Raw genomic sequence first — 19,737 nt, 5'->3', positions numbered from 1 at the left:
TATATATAATGAAATACGGAAAAATCTAAGAAAAAAGCTGAAAAAAATCAAAATATAAGCTATGTTCATAGATGGAACAAAAGCATATTTTAAATGTCAAACTCTTCCTAAACTAAACTAAAATTTTAAACCAAATCTAATAATATTTTTGGTTTATATCATGGGTAGTTATAATTTTTGAAAATATGCTATTAAACTCAGTCTGGAGGAATATAGGTAAAAATATATAATTTAGAATAACATTAATGACAAAGAGGTCTAGGAAGTAACTGTACCAAACAATTAAAAATATTTAACCAATGTTGCACTGGCATAAAAATGCTGACAGTTCAGAAAAGCATAGTTTAGAAATACATCAATAACACACTGACACATACATATGCACACATACCTGAACTTAATTGTATGATGAAAGAGAGTCAATAAATAGTGCTGAAAATAAGTTTGTGGTTTGATAAATTATCCTAGTAAAGACAATACATAGATTACATATAATAGCTTTCAAAAGAATTACAGCAGTCTCCCCTTATCTGTAGGGGATACATCCCCAGACCTCCTGTGGATGCCTGACCATGAATAGTGCCTAATCTATATACACTGTCTTTTCCTATACATAAATATTTATGATAAAGTTTAATTGATAAATTATGCACAGAAAGATGATCAACAATAGTTAATAATAAAATAGAACAATTATAACAATATAATGTAATGAAAGTAACGTGAATATGGTCTCTCTCTTCTTGTGATAATGTGAGATGAAACAGTGCCTACATGATGAGATGGCTTGAGGTGCTCCATCAGTGTTCACTCTTGTCATTTTCACCCCAAACTTATCAACTGTTTTTATCAAAAATAAAAAATACTACACATGGAAACTAAAAGTGCTGCCATTAGCAGCAAGGAAATCTAAGAGACAACCCACAGAGGGAGGAAATCATTTGAACAAATTAGTAAGGTTTTACCATACTGTAAAGTGCATAGAACTACTTAAAACTGACATGGCTACTACAATAACTTAATTACTTTCTTTCCAACTATAAATCCTGTGAGTGGTCCTTGTTTTACACTCTTTTTATTTCATAAAGCACAAAGAATGCTTTACATGATCTAATAGGATCATAACTTTATTGTGATAGTAAGAAAAGTAGAAAAGTTCAGTCAGAAAAAAAGTTAAAAAAGAAAAAAACTGATCATGTACTTTTATACATTATATCAATTTTTTACTCACATATCAGAAAAGGATTTTTAAAAAGGATATATTTCAAGAGGTGTCCTAAAAAGTTGTTGCCTCTGTCTCTCCTCTCACACCAGGAAAACCTTCTTGGTAACTGCCATTGATTTACTTTTTTAATATGTTTTTAATGATTTTTGAGGGAGAGGAAGAGAGAGAAACATCAATCAGTTGCCTCTTGTACGCACTCCTGACTGGGGATTGAACTAGAAACCTGGGCATGTGCTCTGACCAAGATACCAGCAACTCTTTGGTGCATGGGACGACGTTCAACCAACTCAACCATCTGAGCCACATCAGCCAGGGCTACCACTGATTTGTAAAAAGGCATACTCACAACTCTCAAGATGCTTAGTCTAGTTAGAATATCACAAACCGATATAACAGCATAATAAATGAAGCTCTATAGAGCTATAGCAGCTACCATGGCATGAAATACTCCTAATCTTCACTAAGAAAATTAGGAAAAGAATATTGAAAAAGGTCATATTAAAGGATCTTAAAACATCCCATGGCTTATTTTTAACACAGCTTTAAAAAAGTACTGTTGCAAAGAGCTGCCAGAAGCAACCACCAGATTTTCCGCGGCGTGCTCTCCTCTAAGGAGCCCCAGAGGCTAGCTCATCCACGAAAACCACCGGAGGGTAGCAGGAGGGTCATGCTTACCAGTGAACATCTTAGTAACGGCCTTACTCTGTTTCCGGGCGGAACAGAGAAGCAGCAGCCATGGTGGGAAGAACTCATGGTGACCAGCTAAAAGCTCTGCCACAGTCCCAGAGAAGCTGGTGGGCGTCTGTTCACCTTCAGTGACGTTACAGCCTTCATCAACTGAATCCACAAGCAGATACAGGCTTTGCTGGGGAGGCTTCATTCCCAAAAGCGGGAGCAGAACACACCTGTAAGGCACATCCATACAAGCAGTGTGAGCACTGTCGCCTGTGCTGTTAACAGTTAGTATCCAAACATTGATATTACTACTGACAAATATGCTTTACAAAATGAATTAAGGTTTTAGACTAAAAATATTGTACAGGTTTCAATTCCTTATTTTAAGGAGAATACTTGTCCAAAATAGTTTGCAGTGCCAATAACATTTTCCACAGTAAAGTGTGAGTGTGTGTGTGTGTGTGTGTGTGTGTGTGTGTGTTAGTAATTCAGCATAATTGAGAAGAGCAGAAGGAACTTGAGGAAACTAGATGTCAATATTTTCTAATTTTTTGAATCGGTAAAAAGCTAGAATTGTTTATGGCAAAGCTAAAATGTGTTGCACTGGGAGAACAAATTTGGGAACCACTGTCATAATAAGAAAAATAGTAAAGATTCAGTATAAGTTTGAAGTGTTTTATCATTATTTCTCTTATAAAATGACTGTACTGCATGCTAGCTTGTTACACAAATGTTATTAGGAAAAAGTGTACAAAGATAAACTATTGTCTAGGTCCCACTGGATGTATAACGTATTTTTAAATTTCAATGTAAAGAATAAATTATTGGGTATAATTCTGCTGAATATATTTTCTACTCATAATTTATATTGCAGTTGAATATAATGTTTTCATAACTAAAACAATGCTCATTCATTTTCAACAAATATTTACTTCATACATGCCTTGTGCTGAGTAAGGTGCTGAAATATACAGTAGTGGAGGACATAATCCACATGATTACAAATACCATAAACTTAAGATAATCCTTTCCATGACTGTCTTCTTAATCTTTCAATCCCACAGCATCCAAGATCCAGTTTATCATTATGTCCTATCAATATTTCTTTAAAAAAAATCCCTCAAGCCCACTTCAGCATATAACAGTGATTTTCAGCCTTTTTCATGTTGTGGCACAAACTATTTACTAAAAGTCTGCAGCACACCAGAAAAAAAAATTATTTTTTTGACAACTGGACAAAAAAAGATATATTTTGATTCATTCACACCGGACAGCCATTGTTGTGTTGGCTATTGTCTTTATTTGACAATCTAAGAGAAAAGAGGTCAGTGCCCCTAACTAAATAGTCAGGTATTGCATGTTTTAAAAATTCTTGCAACATACTGGTTGAAAATCGCTGCCTTAGTCCAAACTACCGTCATCTGTTGCCTGGGCCACCATAATAACCACATGTTCCCAGAGTTCCTGCTGCAGCCGGAGTATCCTTTTCAAAATGATAGTCCAGTCACAGTGGCCTTCTTTCAATGACTTTCATCAGACACAATTATAAAAGGCCTTTTCATTTACAGTTTCCTCTGTTGGTATGTGCTTCAGGTCTCGCATCATGCAATTAACTCATTAGGGAAATACAAATTAAAACCACAGGAAGATACCACTAGACACCTATTAGAATTGCTGAAGTAAATGAAAACCCTGAAAATACCAAGTGCTGTCACTGATATGGAGCAATGATACTGCCATTTCCAGTGGTACAGCCACTTTGGAAAAGTTTTGCAGTTTCTTAAAAAGTTAAATGTACACTTACCCCACCGACCCCATGGCCCAGCAATCCCACTTCCAGGTACTTACCTAAGTGAAGTGAAAACTTAAGGCTACACAACAATCTGTACATGAATGCTTATAGGAATTTTATTCATAAACCTACAACAGCAATCAAAATTACTGATTCCCATCTACTTGAAAGCAGTATATTAATTCAAGCTGCTTTGCTTCTAGAAGTTGGTAACAAACCAAAATTCTCAGGTACTAACACTCAAAGTCAGAAACTAAGATCCAGGTCTGGAAATGACTGAACTGTTAGCTATGTTAAAACAGCACGGCTTTCTGATGGTAGAGGATGTAATAATGCATCTGTCTTCTGAACCAATATATATATTGTATGTCTGAATACAATATATATATATTGTATGTTTGTTTTATTTGGGAAACCAAATATTTAAAATATAAAAATGGGAAATAAACATAGTAAACCTAACATTCACTGAGTGCTTACTAAGTATGAAGCATGATGCTAAGTAATCTCTATGGACTTACCAGTTTATCCCTCACAGCAATCTTATAACAGAGATACTACTATCATTCCCACTTCACAGATGAAAAAACAAAGGTACAGAGGAAAGTAGATTGCAAAGTGAAACAAGTAGTAAGTGGCAGAGGGAATAGAATTTGATAAGTTTCAAAGTTCCTCTTCTTAATTATTATGCTAAACTGCTTAGGAAAATATCAAAAAATTATATATACATATGAGCTTAAGGTCCAATTAAACAGTAAAGTCCTTAGAGCAACCTGACTAAATTAGTAAGTGGCTAATTTTTTCGCATTTAAATTACCTGAAAACGTTTTCATGGGAAAAGCAAAACTATATATTTTAAGATCTTCTAACTGAATATGCTACTTTTCAAATTCTACTTTCCTGAGAGTATTAAACATCCATGTCTGTTTGCCACAGATTCTGTACTAAAAGTCACTTGCCTCAACACTGAAATTCCAGAAAATTAGTAGATGGTAGGTGTTCCTAATAATTTTGCTACAATTATTATATGATTAATGTCAAGGGACAAATATTTGTGGGGGAAGAAATGAATTATCAATAAATAGTCTCTTCAAAACTCTCAATCAAAAGCTCAGAAGGACCACACCAAAATGACAGAAATAAGCCAGTGATCTCACTAAAACTACAAAGGCGCCACTGGCCTAGCTAGATCCTGACTGTGTTGTCCCCTCAGCCTGTCTGCCCAGCGGAAAAAGAGAAACCTTCTCTGATGAAAAGACATTGTCTGGAACTCTACAATACACACTGGCTAACATAAGATCAAAACTTATTAGACAGAAAAAAATAAAACTACACTTCTGGTTACATCCAACACTTCCCCCAAGTTCAAGCACCAACCTCAATTGCTGCACCAGCCATTTCCTGGTTTCTTTGCTTCCACCTTCACCACCACAGGTCTCAACACAGTAGCCAGTGTGAGCCTTAAAATCTTAAATCAGATTATGTCACTCCTCTGTTTAAAAGTTTTAATGGCTTCCAATCTTCTCAAAGTGAAAATAAAAATGAATGTCCTTACCACAGCCTCCAAGTCCATACACTGGATGGCTCCTAACTAACTTCTCTACTTGTCTCCTGCTACTCAACCCTTGTTCACTTTGTTCAAGCCACACAGGCTCACCTTGTTTTTCCTGGATAATATTAAGCCAACTCCCACCTCAGGACTGGAATGCTCTTGCCAGAGACTTCCTTCAAAACACCCTAACCCCTCCTACTTAAATGGCAACCCCTTTTACCCAACCTAGCCAGCACCTCACTCCTATCCTCCTTACTCTACTTTCATTTTCCACATAGCCCTTCTTGCCAAGTGATATGCTAAGTTTTATTTTTTTCTACCAACCACACACACCAACCCTAAAATTCTAACAAACACAGATTACACTTGCCACTTTTATTTGCTAACATATCCCAGTACTAATAGCATCTGGTATATTCCTGGTAATTATATTTGATAAACCAGTGAGTGAATGAATAAACCAAAGTAGAATTCAGAACTCAGAAATACATACATATATTTGTGTGTGTGTGTGTGAGTGTGTGTGTGTGTGTGTGTGTGTGTGTGTCTTACTGTGGTAGTATTACAAATTAATAGTGAAAGATGAGCCAGTCAATTAACAAATGTTGCTGGATCAGGTAAAAAACAAGTTTTAAAATATTAAGACCCAAAAAGACTAATCCATAAAGGAAATCATTCAGAAAAAGACTGATATATTTGCCTATATTCATTTTTACACTTCAAAACAAAAAAATTCACACACAAAATGGTCAGCCACGGGGTTGGATATATTTAAAATAATGAGATACCATTTCACACCTTACAAAACATAAAGAACTTTGACAACAGAGCAAGTGCTGGTGACTTGAGTCTGTAAATCCAAGTACACACTATAATGGTTTAAGCCAGTGGTTCTCAACCTTCCTAATGCTGAGACCCTTTAATACAGTTCTTCATGTTGTGGTGACCCCCAACCATAAAATTATTTTTGTTGCTACTTCATAACTGTAATTTTGCTACTGTTATGAATTGTAATGTAAATATCTGATATGCAGGATGTATTTTCATTGTTACAAATTGAGCATAATTAAAGCATAGTGATTAATCACAAAAACAATATGTAATAATATATTTGTTTTCCGATGGCCTTAGGCGACCCCTGTGAAAGGGTCGTTCGACCCCCAAAGGGGTCGCGACCCACAGGTTGAGAACCGCTGGTGTAAGCTGATATAATTTAAAGGGTAACTTGGTACTATCTCAGAGTTGAAGATAAACATACCACCATATCATCCAGAATTTCACCTGTGAGTATGCAACTTGGAATCAGTTTTCAATGCACCTGGAATGTAACCATGAAAACACTCTAACAAGTTCTCAGCAGCACAGTGTAAAGTTAAAAAGCTAAATCCATCTTAAATGAATATCAATATGACAACAACAAATGAGTTACATACAATGTAGCAGTTAACGGGAATTACATAGATCCACAGGTAACAACACGGGTAAATACACAAGAATAGTATTAGGCACAGAATGTTGCAGAATAGACTCCATTCACACAGAATAGTGGTTTTCAAAGTGTGGGCTAGGGATCCTGGGAGTCTCCTACACTCTGGACCCTTTCAAGATCACAATAAAACTAAGATGTTATTTGCCTTTTTCACTCTGGTTCTCTCTCAAGAATATAATGGAGTTTTCCAGAGGCTGCATGCAGAAGCAGTTATGATACTCCAGATGTCTTTTATTATGCCTAATATTAAAAAGATTTGCCAAAAAAAGTAAAACAATACCACTCTTTTAAGTGTTCTTTTGTCTTGGACAAGATATTTTTCTTTTATTAAGTATTATTTATGTTAATGTGTAATAAATTTATAATTATTAACTATATTAATACACATTTTAAATTTATGTTTAAATTTCAAATAAGTATATATTGATAGATATAATATAACCCCCAAAACAAAAGTTCTTTGAGATCCTAAATAATTTTTAAGAGTGTAAATGATACCTAGAATATAAAGGTTTGAGAACTACTGATATGAAATCAAAAGTATACAAAACAGGAGCAGATCACAAGTATGTGTGTCAACACACAGGCCTCCCTGCGTAGTCAACTGCACAGACTACCAAGCCACATAAATCCACAGGCGGGGCCACATACCGGGAGTGAGTAGGTCAGGGTTAGGACGAGGACTGGGGGACTTCCAATGTGGATTATTTTTCTTTAAAACAAAACAGAAAATCCAGACTTAAAGCAAATGTGGCAAAATGGGTGCATGTGTGTTTGTTTCCCTATTTATTTACTTACTTTTCTGACTAACTGAAACACTTTGGGGGTAGGAGCAATTCCTAAGCCCCATAAACTGAAGTTTTCTACAACCATTTCTTCCCCTTTGGTGCCATTAGTGTTACCCTTTCAATTCCTGTGAAGTCCATGATTTGCAAGCTGCTTCTCTCTCTAAAGAGACACCAATGGACACAGACAACAGGGGGTTGAGGTCATGAGTGGGGGGTAATGGGGGGTAATGTGGGGATAAGGACACATATGTAATAACTTAATAAAAAATTTTTAAAAAGAGACAATTTAACAAGCATATTAACTGAGACTGAAGCTACAAAAGTTTTTCCTCCTTTCTAAATGAATATGAATTTTAAATGATAAAATACAAGTTATCAGTGTGACAAATCATAATGTTTTAAATGAAACTGAGTCTCTACCATATTCTAAACCCTGGAGATACCAAGGGCACAAGACAGACAAGTACTCTGCTCATTCCCATAAGTAGGCAGGAAGTCCAATTAAACAAACGCAGAAAAAATTCCAAATCATGAAAGACACTGAAAATTAGGGAGCAAAGAAAACAAAGTATGCTGATGTGATGAGTATTCTAAAGACTCAGTGGACGGGGGAAGCTCTCTGAGGTAATAATACAGTTGATCCACCTAAGTAATACCGAGCAAGTAGCCACACAAAAATCTGCCAGCCAGAACTTGACCTACTTCAGAATAGAATAAGGGCAGAGTGGATAAACAGCAATAAACAAGGGTGGAAGGGGTACAAGCTGAGGTCAAAGGCTAGGCAAGGCCTGGACAGCGGGAGAAGCTTAGATTCTATTCTAAAGGCAGTGAGAAGCTGTGGGCAAGCTTTAAGCCTGGGAGGTAACATGATCTGATACTCAACTGCTCTGTGAAGGACAACAATAGCAACAAGAAGACCAAATTGGAGGCCAGTGCAGGAGTCTAGGCAAGAGATCATAGGAGCAGCAGCCATGGGAGATGGAGAAGAGTGGGATGTATTTGTTTTATCTTGGGATAGAACAAAGGCAGCTGATGAATCAATGTAGAGGGTGAGTAAAATTGAGGAATCAATGAGGACTCCTAAATTTTTTGTGAAAATTAATGATTTCCTATTTAAAATATTACTTCCTTAGTTTTTATATTGTTAGTTTTTTTTCTTCACATTATTGTTATATCACAAACCACCCCAATACTCACTAGCTTAGCTTAAAATAATAATCATTTGTACTTTCTCCTGTGTCTGTTGATCTACTCTAGACTTGGAGTCATGGTGCAGGATGGGTCTTGTCTGCTCCATCTCTCTCTCCTCCTCCTTCTTTACCAACAAGCTCGCCAGAACATATCCCCCTCATATGATGGCAACACAGAGAGGACAGGCCCAACCACTCCTTTGCATGTTAAACCTCTGTTTGAATCTTGTCTGCTAACATCCCACTGGCCAAAGGAAACCACATGGCTGAGCCCAAACAAAAAGGCAGAGAAGTACAGTTCTACACAAGGATCAGCAATAGCGCATGGCAAAGAGCAAGGGTGCCCGGAGCGATGGAAACAAAGGCAGAGGAGTCCAAGCACTAGTTTCTACATATGCAAATGAGTCCGAATTGTAAAAGGTCACCAGTTTCAGGAAAGCTCCAAACCTTTTTTCAAGATAACCACAGGTAAGACATAATTAGTTCTCTTAACTAATACTTATCTTAATTAAGCAATTACATGAACATTTTCAAAGTGTATTTTATAATAAAAGACTAGTTATACATGTATATAATAGAAAAATGACATTAGCAGTATTTCAGAGATTAGGACAACATGAAAGAAAGTGGTTTGAAATTTAAGACAATTATATGTGGTCAAAGACATCACTAGATCAACTAGAGAGTAAAGACAGGCCACAAATCGGAATACACTTCAAAGCTTTTTAAGGACAGAAAAATAAGTATTTGCTTATTTACTTCATAAACCCAAATTATTTTACTGTATAAAAACCATTTTATTTCATAAAACATTTTTAAGAAAGCAACATTGCTAAAAACAAGTGAAGGGCTAAAAAACAAACCAAAAAATCTTCAACCTATATAACAAAATTAAAGGCCAAATCCTTATTATATATATATGAAGGTCTTACTAAACAGTAAGAAAAATAAGAATATTCTTATTTAGTCATATCTCCCTATCAACTTAATACTATCTCCGATGCTTAGAAATATTTCTTGAAAGAATAAATGAGCTTAATGTGCTTTGATGAAGTTTGGAAACATGATACATACTTTAGATGGAGCAGAACCACATTATCAAGAGCTTTTAAAGCCAGGCAGAGAAATCTGAACTTGTGTAGATTATCACAGGCTCCGAGGAATGACCTAAAGAAAGCACTGTTTTACTGTGGTTAACTGTCCAACTGGAACCAAGTGAATCAGAATAAAGAGGGGCTAAAATTAAGTAGACCAAGCAGGAGTAGATGAATAAACATTCTAGATCAGGGTAAAAGAATTCAAGAAACATTCCAAGAAAAAGATTAAATACCTTAAAATTTAATATAATAGAAAATAGAGAACACCCTAGAATCTAGCCCAGGGCAGTGCTTCTCAAACATCACGGTGCACAGGATTCACTTGGAGATCTAAGTTGCAGATTCAGAGTCAGTAGACCTGTGATTCTGCATTTCTTACTACCTCCCAGGAGTTGCCAATATGTTGATCTTGAGATCACACTTTTAAGGAGAAAGGGTCTAAAAATAATAATAATTATGAAACAACTTAGATAATCAGTTTTCCCAGAATTCCCAGTAATGCTCAAGCTTCATAACATGTATTTTAAACATCCTGTCTCCTTTCTTCTTAGCATTTATCAAAGCTGAATTTTTATATCTGTAATTGCTTGTTTAATGCAATCCCTGCCCCTCCTCTCCCCCCCCACCCCTCCCCGCACGCACACACACACACTTAATTCAGTGTCCTGTTTGGCTCACCTTTTTAGCCCTGTCACTCAGCACATATTGAGCACATAGCAGGAACTGAATGTTTATTTAAGCAATGAATGAATGAGTCAATGAACAGAAATGCTGAAAGAGATGCTGATTTGAACACTGGAAGGTACTTGAGGGACACTCCAGTAAAAAAGATATATATTGATCAGAGTGAAGATAAAAGCTGTTGATGCAGCTTTGGTTGCTATCTTAATAGATACAAGCATTGGTATCCATGTAAGTAAATACAATATTTAAAGGAATGAGTATGAGGAGAGAAGATCTAAGTAAGTTTTGCTGGGTAAACATCCAGGCACAATCCAGAGGAACAGCCACCAAAGAACACAGCTGGAGAGGGGATTCTGAAAGGAACAAAATACAGATAATGAAATATTGTTCTAAAACATACCACCCAAGGCTAAAGATAGAGCAGTGAGTTCAGAAGCTACTTTACCTGAATAACTTCCTGTGCATATGTAGAGAGAGGTCAGGTCTCAGTAAGTTAGGAAGCAAGGTGAAGGGAAGAAGCATTTGTATACACAAATTCGTGATAACATGAAGGCATATTTAGGGGGAGATAAAATATAGTGATTCTTTTTTTTTTTTTTCAAAGGAATAGGAAACATATTCATATTTGAAAATGCCTACCGGAGCCAGGCTGGCACAGTAAACAAATGAAATGGTCTTGGATAGAATGATAGGGGTGAGAAGGGACGACTGGATCAAATTAGTGTGTAAGCCCATCTACAGACAGCAGCTAACTCAGCTCAACCAGATTATTGCTCCAAAGAAATTAGAGCCTAATATTGTCAAAATTTCCTTTTTTTTTCTCAAGAAAAAACAAAAAGCCGGATATGTGTGTGAACTTTCCTGAATTGGGTAAAAAACATATTCACCCTGTAGGGCACCACTTTACTCTCTCTGGTCTAAAAAAAAATCTGAGTTATCGAGAAGTACACAAATAAAAGCATGGCCAAGCAGAACTAAGAATGTGGCTAACATTACATGGTATAAGCAGGGAGCAATATGTTGTGCCATTATAATGCAGAAGTGATTAATAAAGGTTCAGCAAATGATAGAGTACCAGGGACCAAAGGAAACAGCACTTAGACATGAAGCATAAAAGAGAAAGCCCATCCAAGGAAGAAAGGGAAGATTTTAGGAAGAGAAAGAAGAGTCTGAATGAATGGAAGTCCATCTTAAAATAAGTATAACAGTTAAATGTTGGAAACAACAGACATTTCACTGAAAAGTGACCATCTTAGACTAAAGGAAATATGGAATTTTGATTATGAAAATTATATTTATTCATTTATTTTATTCAAAATGTGAACAGTAAAGACACTTTCACAAGATCTTTTACTCTGACATTATTTTAAGAATGGATAACAGTTATCGTAAATAGTATTAGTTATATGAGGCAGATAATAAAAAGGGAATATTTTTGCCTTGAAAATACCCCACTAGTGAGGGTAAGAAGGAAGCACCCTTTCTAGTCCCATTCTGTTCTTCATCCTTTTATTGAGTTTGCCAAAAATACCTGGAGCCAGTAGAGACAGAAGATAGACATCTGGCCACTTAAAACTATCTGGAACAATGCCATATACACACGTGCTAAGGAACAGACAGCAAGTCAATAAATTAATAATCACCACACCACTCTGGTCTGCACTGAAAACTGACCTAAGTGATAAAACATTTCAATTTCCTTTCATATGCAAGAACTTCAGCTGTCCTTCAATTAGATTCAAACATATTCTAGATAGGTAAGTAGCATTATTCAGTCATTCAAATGATAATCATTTAGCAATTACTATATGAAAAGTGCTGTTCAAAGCACAATGGTAAATATAAAAAATTAATCAGTCATAAATAATGTCATGAAGAAGCATATGCCATATAGAGGAGATAACAGAAGATACATGCATAAATAACTACAAAAAAAGTTAAAATCTAAAGAGATATGCATGAATAATTATAAATGTCAAGGAGAAGGAGATGAATAGAAAAAAGATTACACCATCTAAGGATTCCTGTTCAAGATAAAAAACAAATTGTCAGAGTTCAGACTTCCAGTTTCCTATCCTAACAAGCCATTCCTATCATCACACAGAGCACAATCTTTTACTCAACAGGGGAAAATTGGCATCATACACAGAAAACTCACACCTGGTCTTGCAGATTGTTAAACAAATAAAAGTTAGGACACATACATATGATCTCCAAAAAGATCCTTGGCTTCAAGGCATGACAGTAGGGACAGCAGGTTCAAAAGGGAGTTTATGGTTGAATGAATTAAATAGCCATCTTCACTTGTGCTTCTAAACCAGGCATAGGACCCAAAACCACTGCCCCACCCCCTCATTCCTTAACTCAGGTGCCTCTATCCTTCTCTTTTATTTAGCTACTTTGATCTCCATCTCCCACAAAATACTGTTAACTCCTTGAGAACAATGATCAAACGATCTTCTGCCCATTGTCTACTTGTTGAATTACCTCTATCCAGCCTAAATAACATACATTCCGATTAAAATTCTCTAAAGGACCTATTTAACAAGTCAGTTGCAGTCACTAACCAAACCTACAATAAAACCTTGACTATCTGTCCCAAAGTAGAGGCCTACAACCATCTAAGGCCATAGACTATGCAAAAATATTTCTTTTAACTTTGAATTGTGTTCTCATGTTTATATTTGACTATGGTTATATTACAGCTTCCCAATCATAGAAGAAGTATACATCTAATGAATTATCAGAAACAGTTGTTCCAATACCAAAATTACCTAATTTATTGAATGATTGATTACTTTATAAAAAAAAAAAAGTGACTCAGGTTTCTGAAAGATCTAGTAGGAGATTAAGTTAGAGCATCACGACGGTCCAAGCAGAAACACTAGGTTTTCTCTACCAAAATACAGACTGGGAGTACAAAGTGTTCATTAGCTCCTTCGGCCAATCAGATAATCCGTACTGGTGTGGATTTTACACACAGCTCCAGGTGCTTCTTATTTCTCTCCAATTAGCTAAACACTAAAATTCACACAGGAAAACGAAAATAAGAGGATCCTCTGAGTAGAAGGATCTTTTTCAGGAAAATCTATGATACTATAAAGATTTGCTCAGGATCAGAATATATAAAAATATACAGTTATCAGACATGATTTCAAATATTTAAAAGTATTAGAAATTTAATATGAATTCCAATAAAATAAAGTACATATTTAGTTAGGCTAAGTTAAATTTAGTTAGACTATACTCTATAACTGATTTTCTAAGGTGTGAATAAATCCAGATAGCTTATGAAACAACTTACATGAAATGCAAATTCAGCTCTTCAACTAGTGATAGAAAAAGCATTACGTCAAGAGAAGAGTTATTTGTGTACAGAGGCTTGAAGTCTCTTAGGAAGTAAAGTTTTATATTAAAGCCTACATTATTGATTTCATATGGAAATAGTGAGTCCATGTTCAACATTGTCCATCAAACCTGGCATCTCATATTTGTGCTAGCAGATTTCCTCATTGGTTTATGAATGATATAATAGTTTTAACCCAGACTTTGCTAACAGCAAAAGATAACAGATTTGATTGGATGGCACTTATACATTAAAAGGTCTACAAGAATATCACACTTCTCAAAGATACAACCCTTCGGCTGAATTTCATCAACCCCTCACCTGTTGGAACTGTGTGCCTCTATTCATAATGATCATTCCAGACTAACCACTGATCACCTATATGGGTAATCTGAAAACTACACTCAAACCACAACTGTGACAAACACCCATTCTCCACAAACTTCAAACCTATTCCTCTTCCCGTAAGTCCTCCAAAGGCTGTCTACGATTACAAACCTGTACACACACACACCTTTCATAGCCCAGCTCTGCCCTTTACTAGCCTGTAACCTTGGACAAGTTACTTAGGCTGTGCCTCAGTTTCCGTATCTATGAAGTGGGACTAATAACTGTATCTACCTCACAGGGCTGTTGTGAAGATTAAATGATTTAATACCGGTATAGCACTTAAACGACGACTCACACAAAGTGCTTGCTACTATTATTATTTTCAATAGATTTCATACCATTAGATCTGAGGACGTCAAAAGAACAAAATCACTTTCACAGCAATTCAAAGCCTGCTCAAATGACTGGGGACACACACACGCACACTAACCTTCAGTGCAGAGTATACCTGTCTTTGGGAAACAAACTTTTGCCAGCTGAGAACTACTTATTGTGTAGGTGATAAAAGTATATGACAAAATGACTAAGGCAGCAGGGAGGCAATAACAGCAAGCACAGAATAACTATTTGCCTCCTCCTCCTTTTACAATGAGTAGAGGAGTGATATGCAAAACATTTTCAAGTAATCATTTTTTTAAAACACATTTTGGATCTGGAACCACTCTGAAAAACAACTTAAAATTGTTTTTTTGTATCACTCACTAAAAGTACTAAAAATGAGGACAAATTTCCATTATTTTCTAAAGATCACATATTTCATCAGTCAACTTTTCATTTACTTGCAAAACATATTAGCAAATTTTCTTCAGATTCTCAATGGTCTCTTTCAAAGAGAACTTTTCTTATTTAAAGGAATAATACTGTAAACAAAGAAGATGGTAGATTCTATGCTGAGAATTCCTCTAAACTCAGGACCAGGTATAGTTGGCCCTTCCTAAAAATGCAGCCCAGTTTCCAAGCAGGTATACGTTCTTCACTACAAGTAGCTAAATGTTCTTCACTACACAAGAACAGATATCCCTTACCAATTATAAGTAATATTAGAAAAGCAAATATTTGGCATACATTTGAAAAACAATGTTTCTACAGTACTTCAAATTCTGTTATAGACATTTTTAATCCATATCCTGTGCAAACAGAGCTTAAATTTTGTTTCCTTCAATATTCAAATAAGCATGTTCACTCACAACCACAGATTATCCCCAAATTTACAGCAGAAGTACAGGTACTCCACAAAGTTTTTTTTATAAAAAAACTAGAATAATCGAAAAAATTTAATTTTCATTTTTGCATAGGAACTAGAACACCATTTCATTCTTGTTACCTTTTAAATGCTTCAGCTGGGTTCCTCTCACATTCCCCGGGCTGTAAGAGGCTCTGGATGGCTGGGTCCCTCAGCTTGTCCTCATATCCTTGGAGTAGCCCACTGTGGCAAATCTGGGCAACAAGACCTCTAATAAACCCTCCGACACACAACGTGTCAGAGTCCTGGGCTTTGCAGAAATGAAAGGCCAAAGCCTGGCGATGTAAACCTCTCTGCAAGCCTGTAGGTGAACTTGGCCACAAGAGCTCAGTACATAGGGCTGTCTTGCCACTGCCAGGCCCTCCTACTAACAACACACCCCAGGCAGCGCCTTTTCCAGAGACAACACTAGCACTGCTCCCAGAATTCACTAAGAGGGGTGGTGTGTTGACAGTGCTGTTGCAGCAGTTAGTTTTCTCCTGGAGGCAATGCTGAAGCTTGTGGAAAACCCACTCCCTACAGTAAAACTGCTTCCCCTGCAGTAAACTCGTTTGAGCCATTTTGCAGACTTTCTCTTCCCAAGGATTAGTCATAATAGGTTTCTTATCTTCAACATTTGCTAACATCAGAATACATCAACACAGGTCTTTACATCCACTAGGGCATAACTGGCATAGTAAGTTGACTTTGAATGACAGAGTAACCAGTTACAGCAAAATTCAACAGCCAGAGTCCATTTGTCAATAGAATGTGCATGACTTTACTTGGCTCTCTATTCTTGATTATCAGCAGAGAATATATTAGTTTAATTGTTGAACTGGTGAACAAGTGCCTGGTTCCCAAGCTCAGCAGCACTTTTTCTATGTCTTGATGGGTCACATGGCTCCATGGTTACAAGCGAGTTTACGTGATTGTAGATCCTTCAAGTATGCAGATAAGACAATACATCTGGAAAACGAAAGAGAAAGCCCAATTTTTCCATTTGTACAAAATGCTTCTCCAGATTCAAATTGTTAATTCTGTATCTGAGAACTAGATCAGAAAAGGTGTCCATTATAGTAAATGTCATCAGAGATTATATTTATACAGTAGGTAGGTAGCTCTATATTTGGTAGCTCTATATTTCCTGTTGAAGGATAGCCCCTCCAACTACCAGATCCTGCCACTTTCAGGCACAGGGACAACTGCCAGGGACGCAACTGTGTAGATTGTGGTCTCTTATGTGACAGGCCACTGTTCACACCTCTTATTTCAAAGCATTCATAAAATGCATTTTTCAAGACAGATGCTTAATGAACCTGTTCACAGGTTCCTCTTATAAGGTGTCCCGGTAATCAACAATTTCCACAAGTAACTGAAATAAAACAAAAATATTTTTGTGCAAAAAATATATGTTAAAAGCTTCCTTATCAAAGGATACAATTTACCAGTTAATCCCCAAAATCCATATTTTCATTTTTTGGCACTTTCAAAAAGTTGGACAATTACCCTAAAATAATGATTACATTTTTCTTTCTGTATTTTTCTTCCACTACGGTCACGCTTCCTAAAGAGCTACATTTTAATCGTTACCCTAGATTTGTAAAAGGGTTGAAGACGGGAGGAAAAAGACAACGTGCACCCTAGAGTGACATCCTTAAGCCTAGCCCAAAAGATCGTTCCACTAGCTGGGTTAGATCGGCACCAGCGAACGAAGCTCTGTTAACTTGCACAGCCCAGCCAGTCAAGGACTCTGTTTACTCCACTAGCCACACTTCTTTGTTGATAGTTTGCAAAATCTACGGGGATGATTCCCAGCGAGGGGGCTGGATGGCAAAGGGTTAAAAAAAAAAAAAAGAGGGGCGGAGGGGGATGATCTCACACGCATGATAAATCCAAACACAGGTACAACGTGAATCTTTCCTTGCTCGGTGCCAAAGATGAGGGTTTGGGATGGGGGTGAGGAGTGCCAGGGACTCCTGCGGACGGAGAAGAGGCGGCCCGGGAGAACTCCTCCCCGGGCAGAAAGGCAGAAGGAGTGGAGTGCTCCAGCGCCGGTGGGTGTTTGCCTACAGTTCCGGCCGCTGGTTTCGGCTGATAGACAAAAGGAATTCCGGGATTCCCGGCGACAGAGCCACCTCCGCTTCAGCAGCCCCACCGAGCCACAGGGGGCCACCTCGGAGCTGGGGAGCGGAGAGGGGGCCCCCAGACCGAGGTGCAGCCTCCTCCGGGAGGTCTTCCCTCGCAGAGGCTGGGAAATCCTCGGCAGCCCGCCCCGCCCTGAGATTGGGGTGTGTCTTTCGAAGGGGGAGGGGTGCCCCACGTCCTTGCCAATCCGTGCCGAGGGGTCGCCTCCGAATCCGCGTCCCTCTCTGCCCCGCTCTTCGCCCCCGACCCGCGCGCCGATCCCGCCCCCGCCTGGCCCTCCGCGGAGCGAGGGGATCCGCGCCGTCTGGGGTCCCCGCCTCGAAAGCGCGTGGGTGGGTCAGGTCGGCGACCCGGCTGCAGTCCCCAGGTTCCCGACCCCAGGAGCAGCCTCGCTTGCACCGCCGCCGCCCTCGGTTACCTCCGCCCCAGCCGCCGCCGAATCTCAGCCTCAGACACTTGCTTCTTGGAGACGCCGCCGAGGCCAGCGCGCCCGGCAGTCCCGCTGCAGCCGCAGGCTCCGCCCGGCCTGGGGCGCGCTCCCCGCGCCGGATCCTCCGCTTGGCCCCGGCAACTGCCAGCTCCAGCTGCGCCGACAGCCAGGGTCCAGCTCCTCCCAGCCCCCAACGGCCAACCGCCGCCGCCGCCGCCAGGGCAGTGACTGTCTCAAGCAGCCGCGGACCGGCCGGCTCCGCCCCTCCTCGCCCAGGCCCCGCCCCCCGCCCAGGCCCCGCCCCGCCCCGCCGGCCGCTGTCTGTCTCCGCGCCGGCTCCGCCCCCCGCCCCGCCCCTCCCCCACCTTGCGGGCCTGGCGCCGCCCTTGCCGGGACGCGGGTGGCCGCCGGGGACCCTCGGCGCTCGCTGCGGGGAGCGCTTTCCCGGGGTGTCCTGGAGGCCCCGCCTTTCGCGGGGACGGGGCGGGAAGGGGGCGGGGGCTGCGCTCTCACGTCCCCGCGCTCACGCGAGTCGCTGCTCCCACCTCCCCGTCCCCGCTCGGCCCTCGCCTTCCTTTGTCTTCCAGGCCCCTGGGACTGGCTGGCTTTGGGGGCCATGTCCGCCCGGAGGACGGGCCGCGGGGCTGGGGGTTGCCCGTCTCAGCCGCCGGTCCCTAAGGGCCGCTCCAGATTCGTCATCCTCTTCAGTCGTCGGGTGGCCTTTCCATCCATTCAATTCCGGTGGTTCTCTTACTTTCTTGGCCTGGAACTAGGAGAAGGAAGGGGAAGACTGGAAAGTGCACAAATAGAAAGCGCAGGGGCCTGCGTGGCGCTACCGCCGCCTCGGGACCAGCGCGTGGCCTCACTCGATGGAGGTGGAAGGCGGTCCGGGCTGAGCCCCTGCCCCCTGGACGGGGTGATGCCCCCTGGGCGGGGTGATGCCCCCTGGGCGGGGTGATGCCCCCTGGGCGGGGTGATGTCCCCTGGGCGGGGTGATGCCCCCTGGGCGGGGTGATGCCTCCGGAGGCCGTTGTGGGGCGGACGGCCAAGGTCGCGGTCAGAAGGGGACTGAGATGAGCGCGCCCCGGACCCAGCGGCACCAGGATTAGACGGGCCGGTCTGCGTCGCGTGGACCTGGGTTGTTTAGATCTCCGATTTCTGCGGGGACAGTAAATGTACTTACCGTCAACTGATAGAGTAGAAAACGTACTGTGTTATTTTGCTAAAACCTTGCGCTCTATCTCCAATTCTTCATTCATTTGCATGTGTTTATTTCGCAAATACTAAGCTTTTATTTTCCATCTGGTTTTAGGAATTTCAAAGTATAGCTGTCATATTTAGAAAAAAACGGGGCGTGCTTATTTTTCCATTCTCTTTCCTCCCCATCCATTGTTGATCTGAATATTTAACCGTAATTCATTTACTGTGAATTCTGAGGTTGTTTTCCAAAACACAAGAAAAAAAAAGGCAGAAGACTAATTCTCTAGAATTAGAGTGATGAAAATTGATTTAAAAAATCTACAGTTTTTATTTACGTTCACTGACTCACTTCATTACCAAGTCAATTGTTTATACAGCTAGTTTGCGGGCAGCGTTATAAGTCATGGGCTCCCTCTGGTTCATGGTTGTTAAATTATGTTTAGAGAACAAAAAATTAAATGAGAAATATTTACAACATATTATTTCCATTAAAACTATTTGCCAATATA

General features: G+C 39.6%; 1 protein-coding gene across 1 annotated transcript in view; it reads right to left on the bottom strand.

Moving 5' to 3' along the window:
- The window catches only part of ANKRD50 (ankyrin repeat domain containing 50), a 28,927-nt gene extending 12,807 nt beyond the window's left edge, over positions 1-16,120 (bottom strand). Inside the window, exons 1-2 of the mRNA XM_081093214.1 lie at positions 15,553-16,120; positions 1,901-2,130 (exon numbers count right to left, since the gene is read on the bottom strand). Coding sequence (XP_080949340.1) covers positions 1,901-2,130; positions 15,553-16,097 — 775 coding nt within the window. The 5' untranslated portion in view covers positions 16,098-16,120. The remainder of the gene's footprint in view (positions 1-1,900; positions 2,131-15,552) is intronic.
- Between the last annotated feature and the right edge of the window lie 3,617 nt (positions 16,121-19,737).

The sequence above is a fragment of the Myotis nattereri genome, assembly GCF_964212035.1.
Source record: "Myotis nattereri genome assembly, chromosome: 5".
NCBI lineage: Eukaryota > Metazoa > Chordata > Mammalia > Chiroptera > Vespertilionidae > Myotis > Myotis nattereri.
The sequence above is the reverse complement of the archived record's forward strand: the minus strand, read 5'-3'. Positions and strand labels throughout refer to the sequence as shown.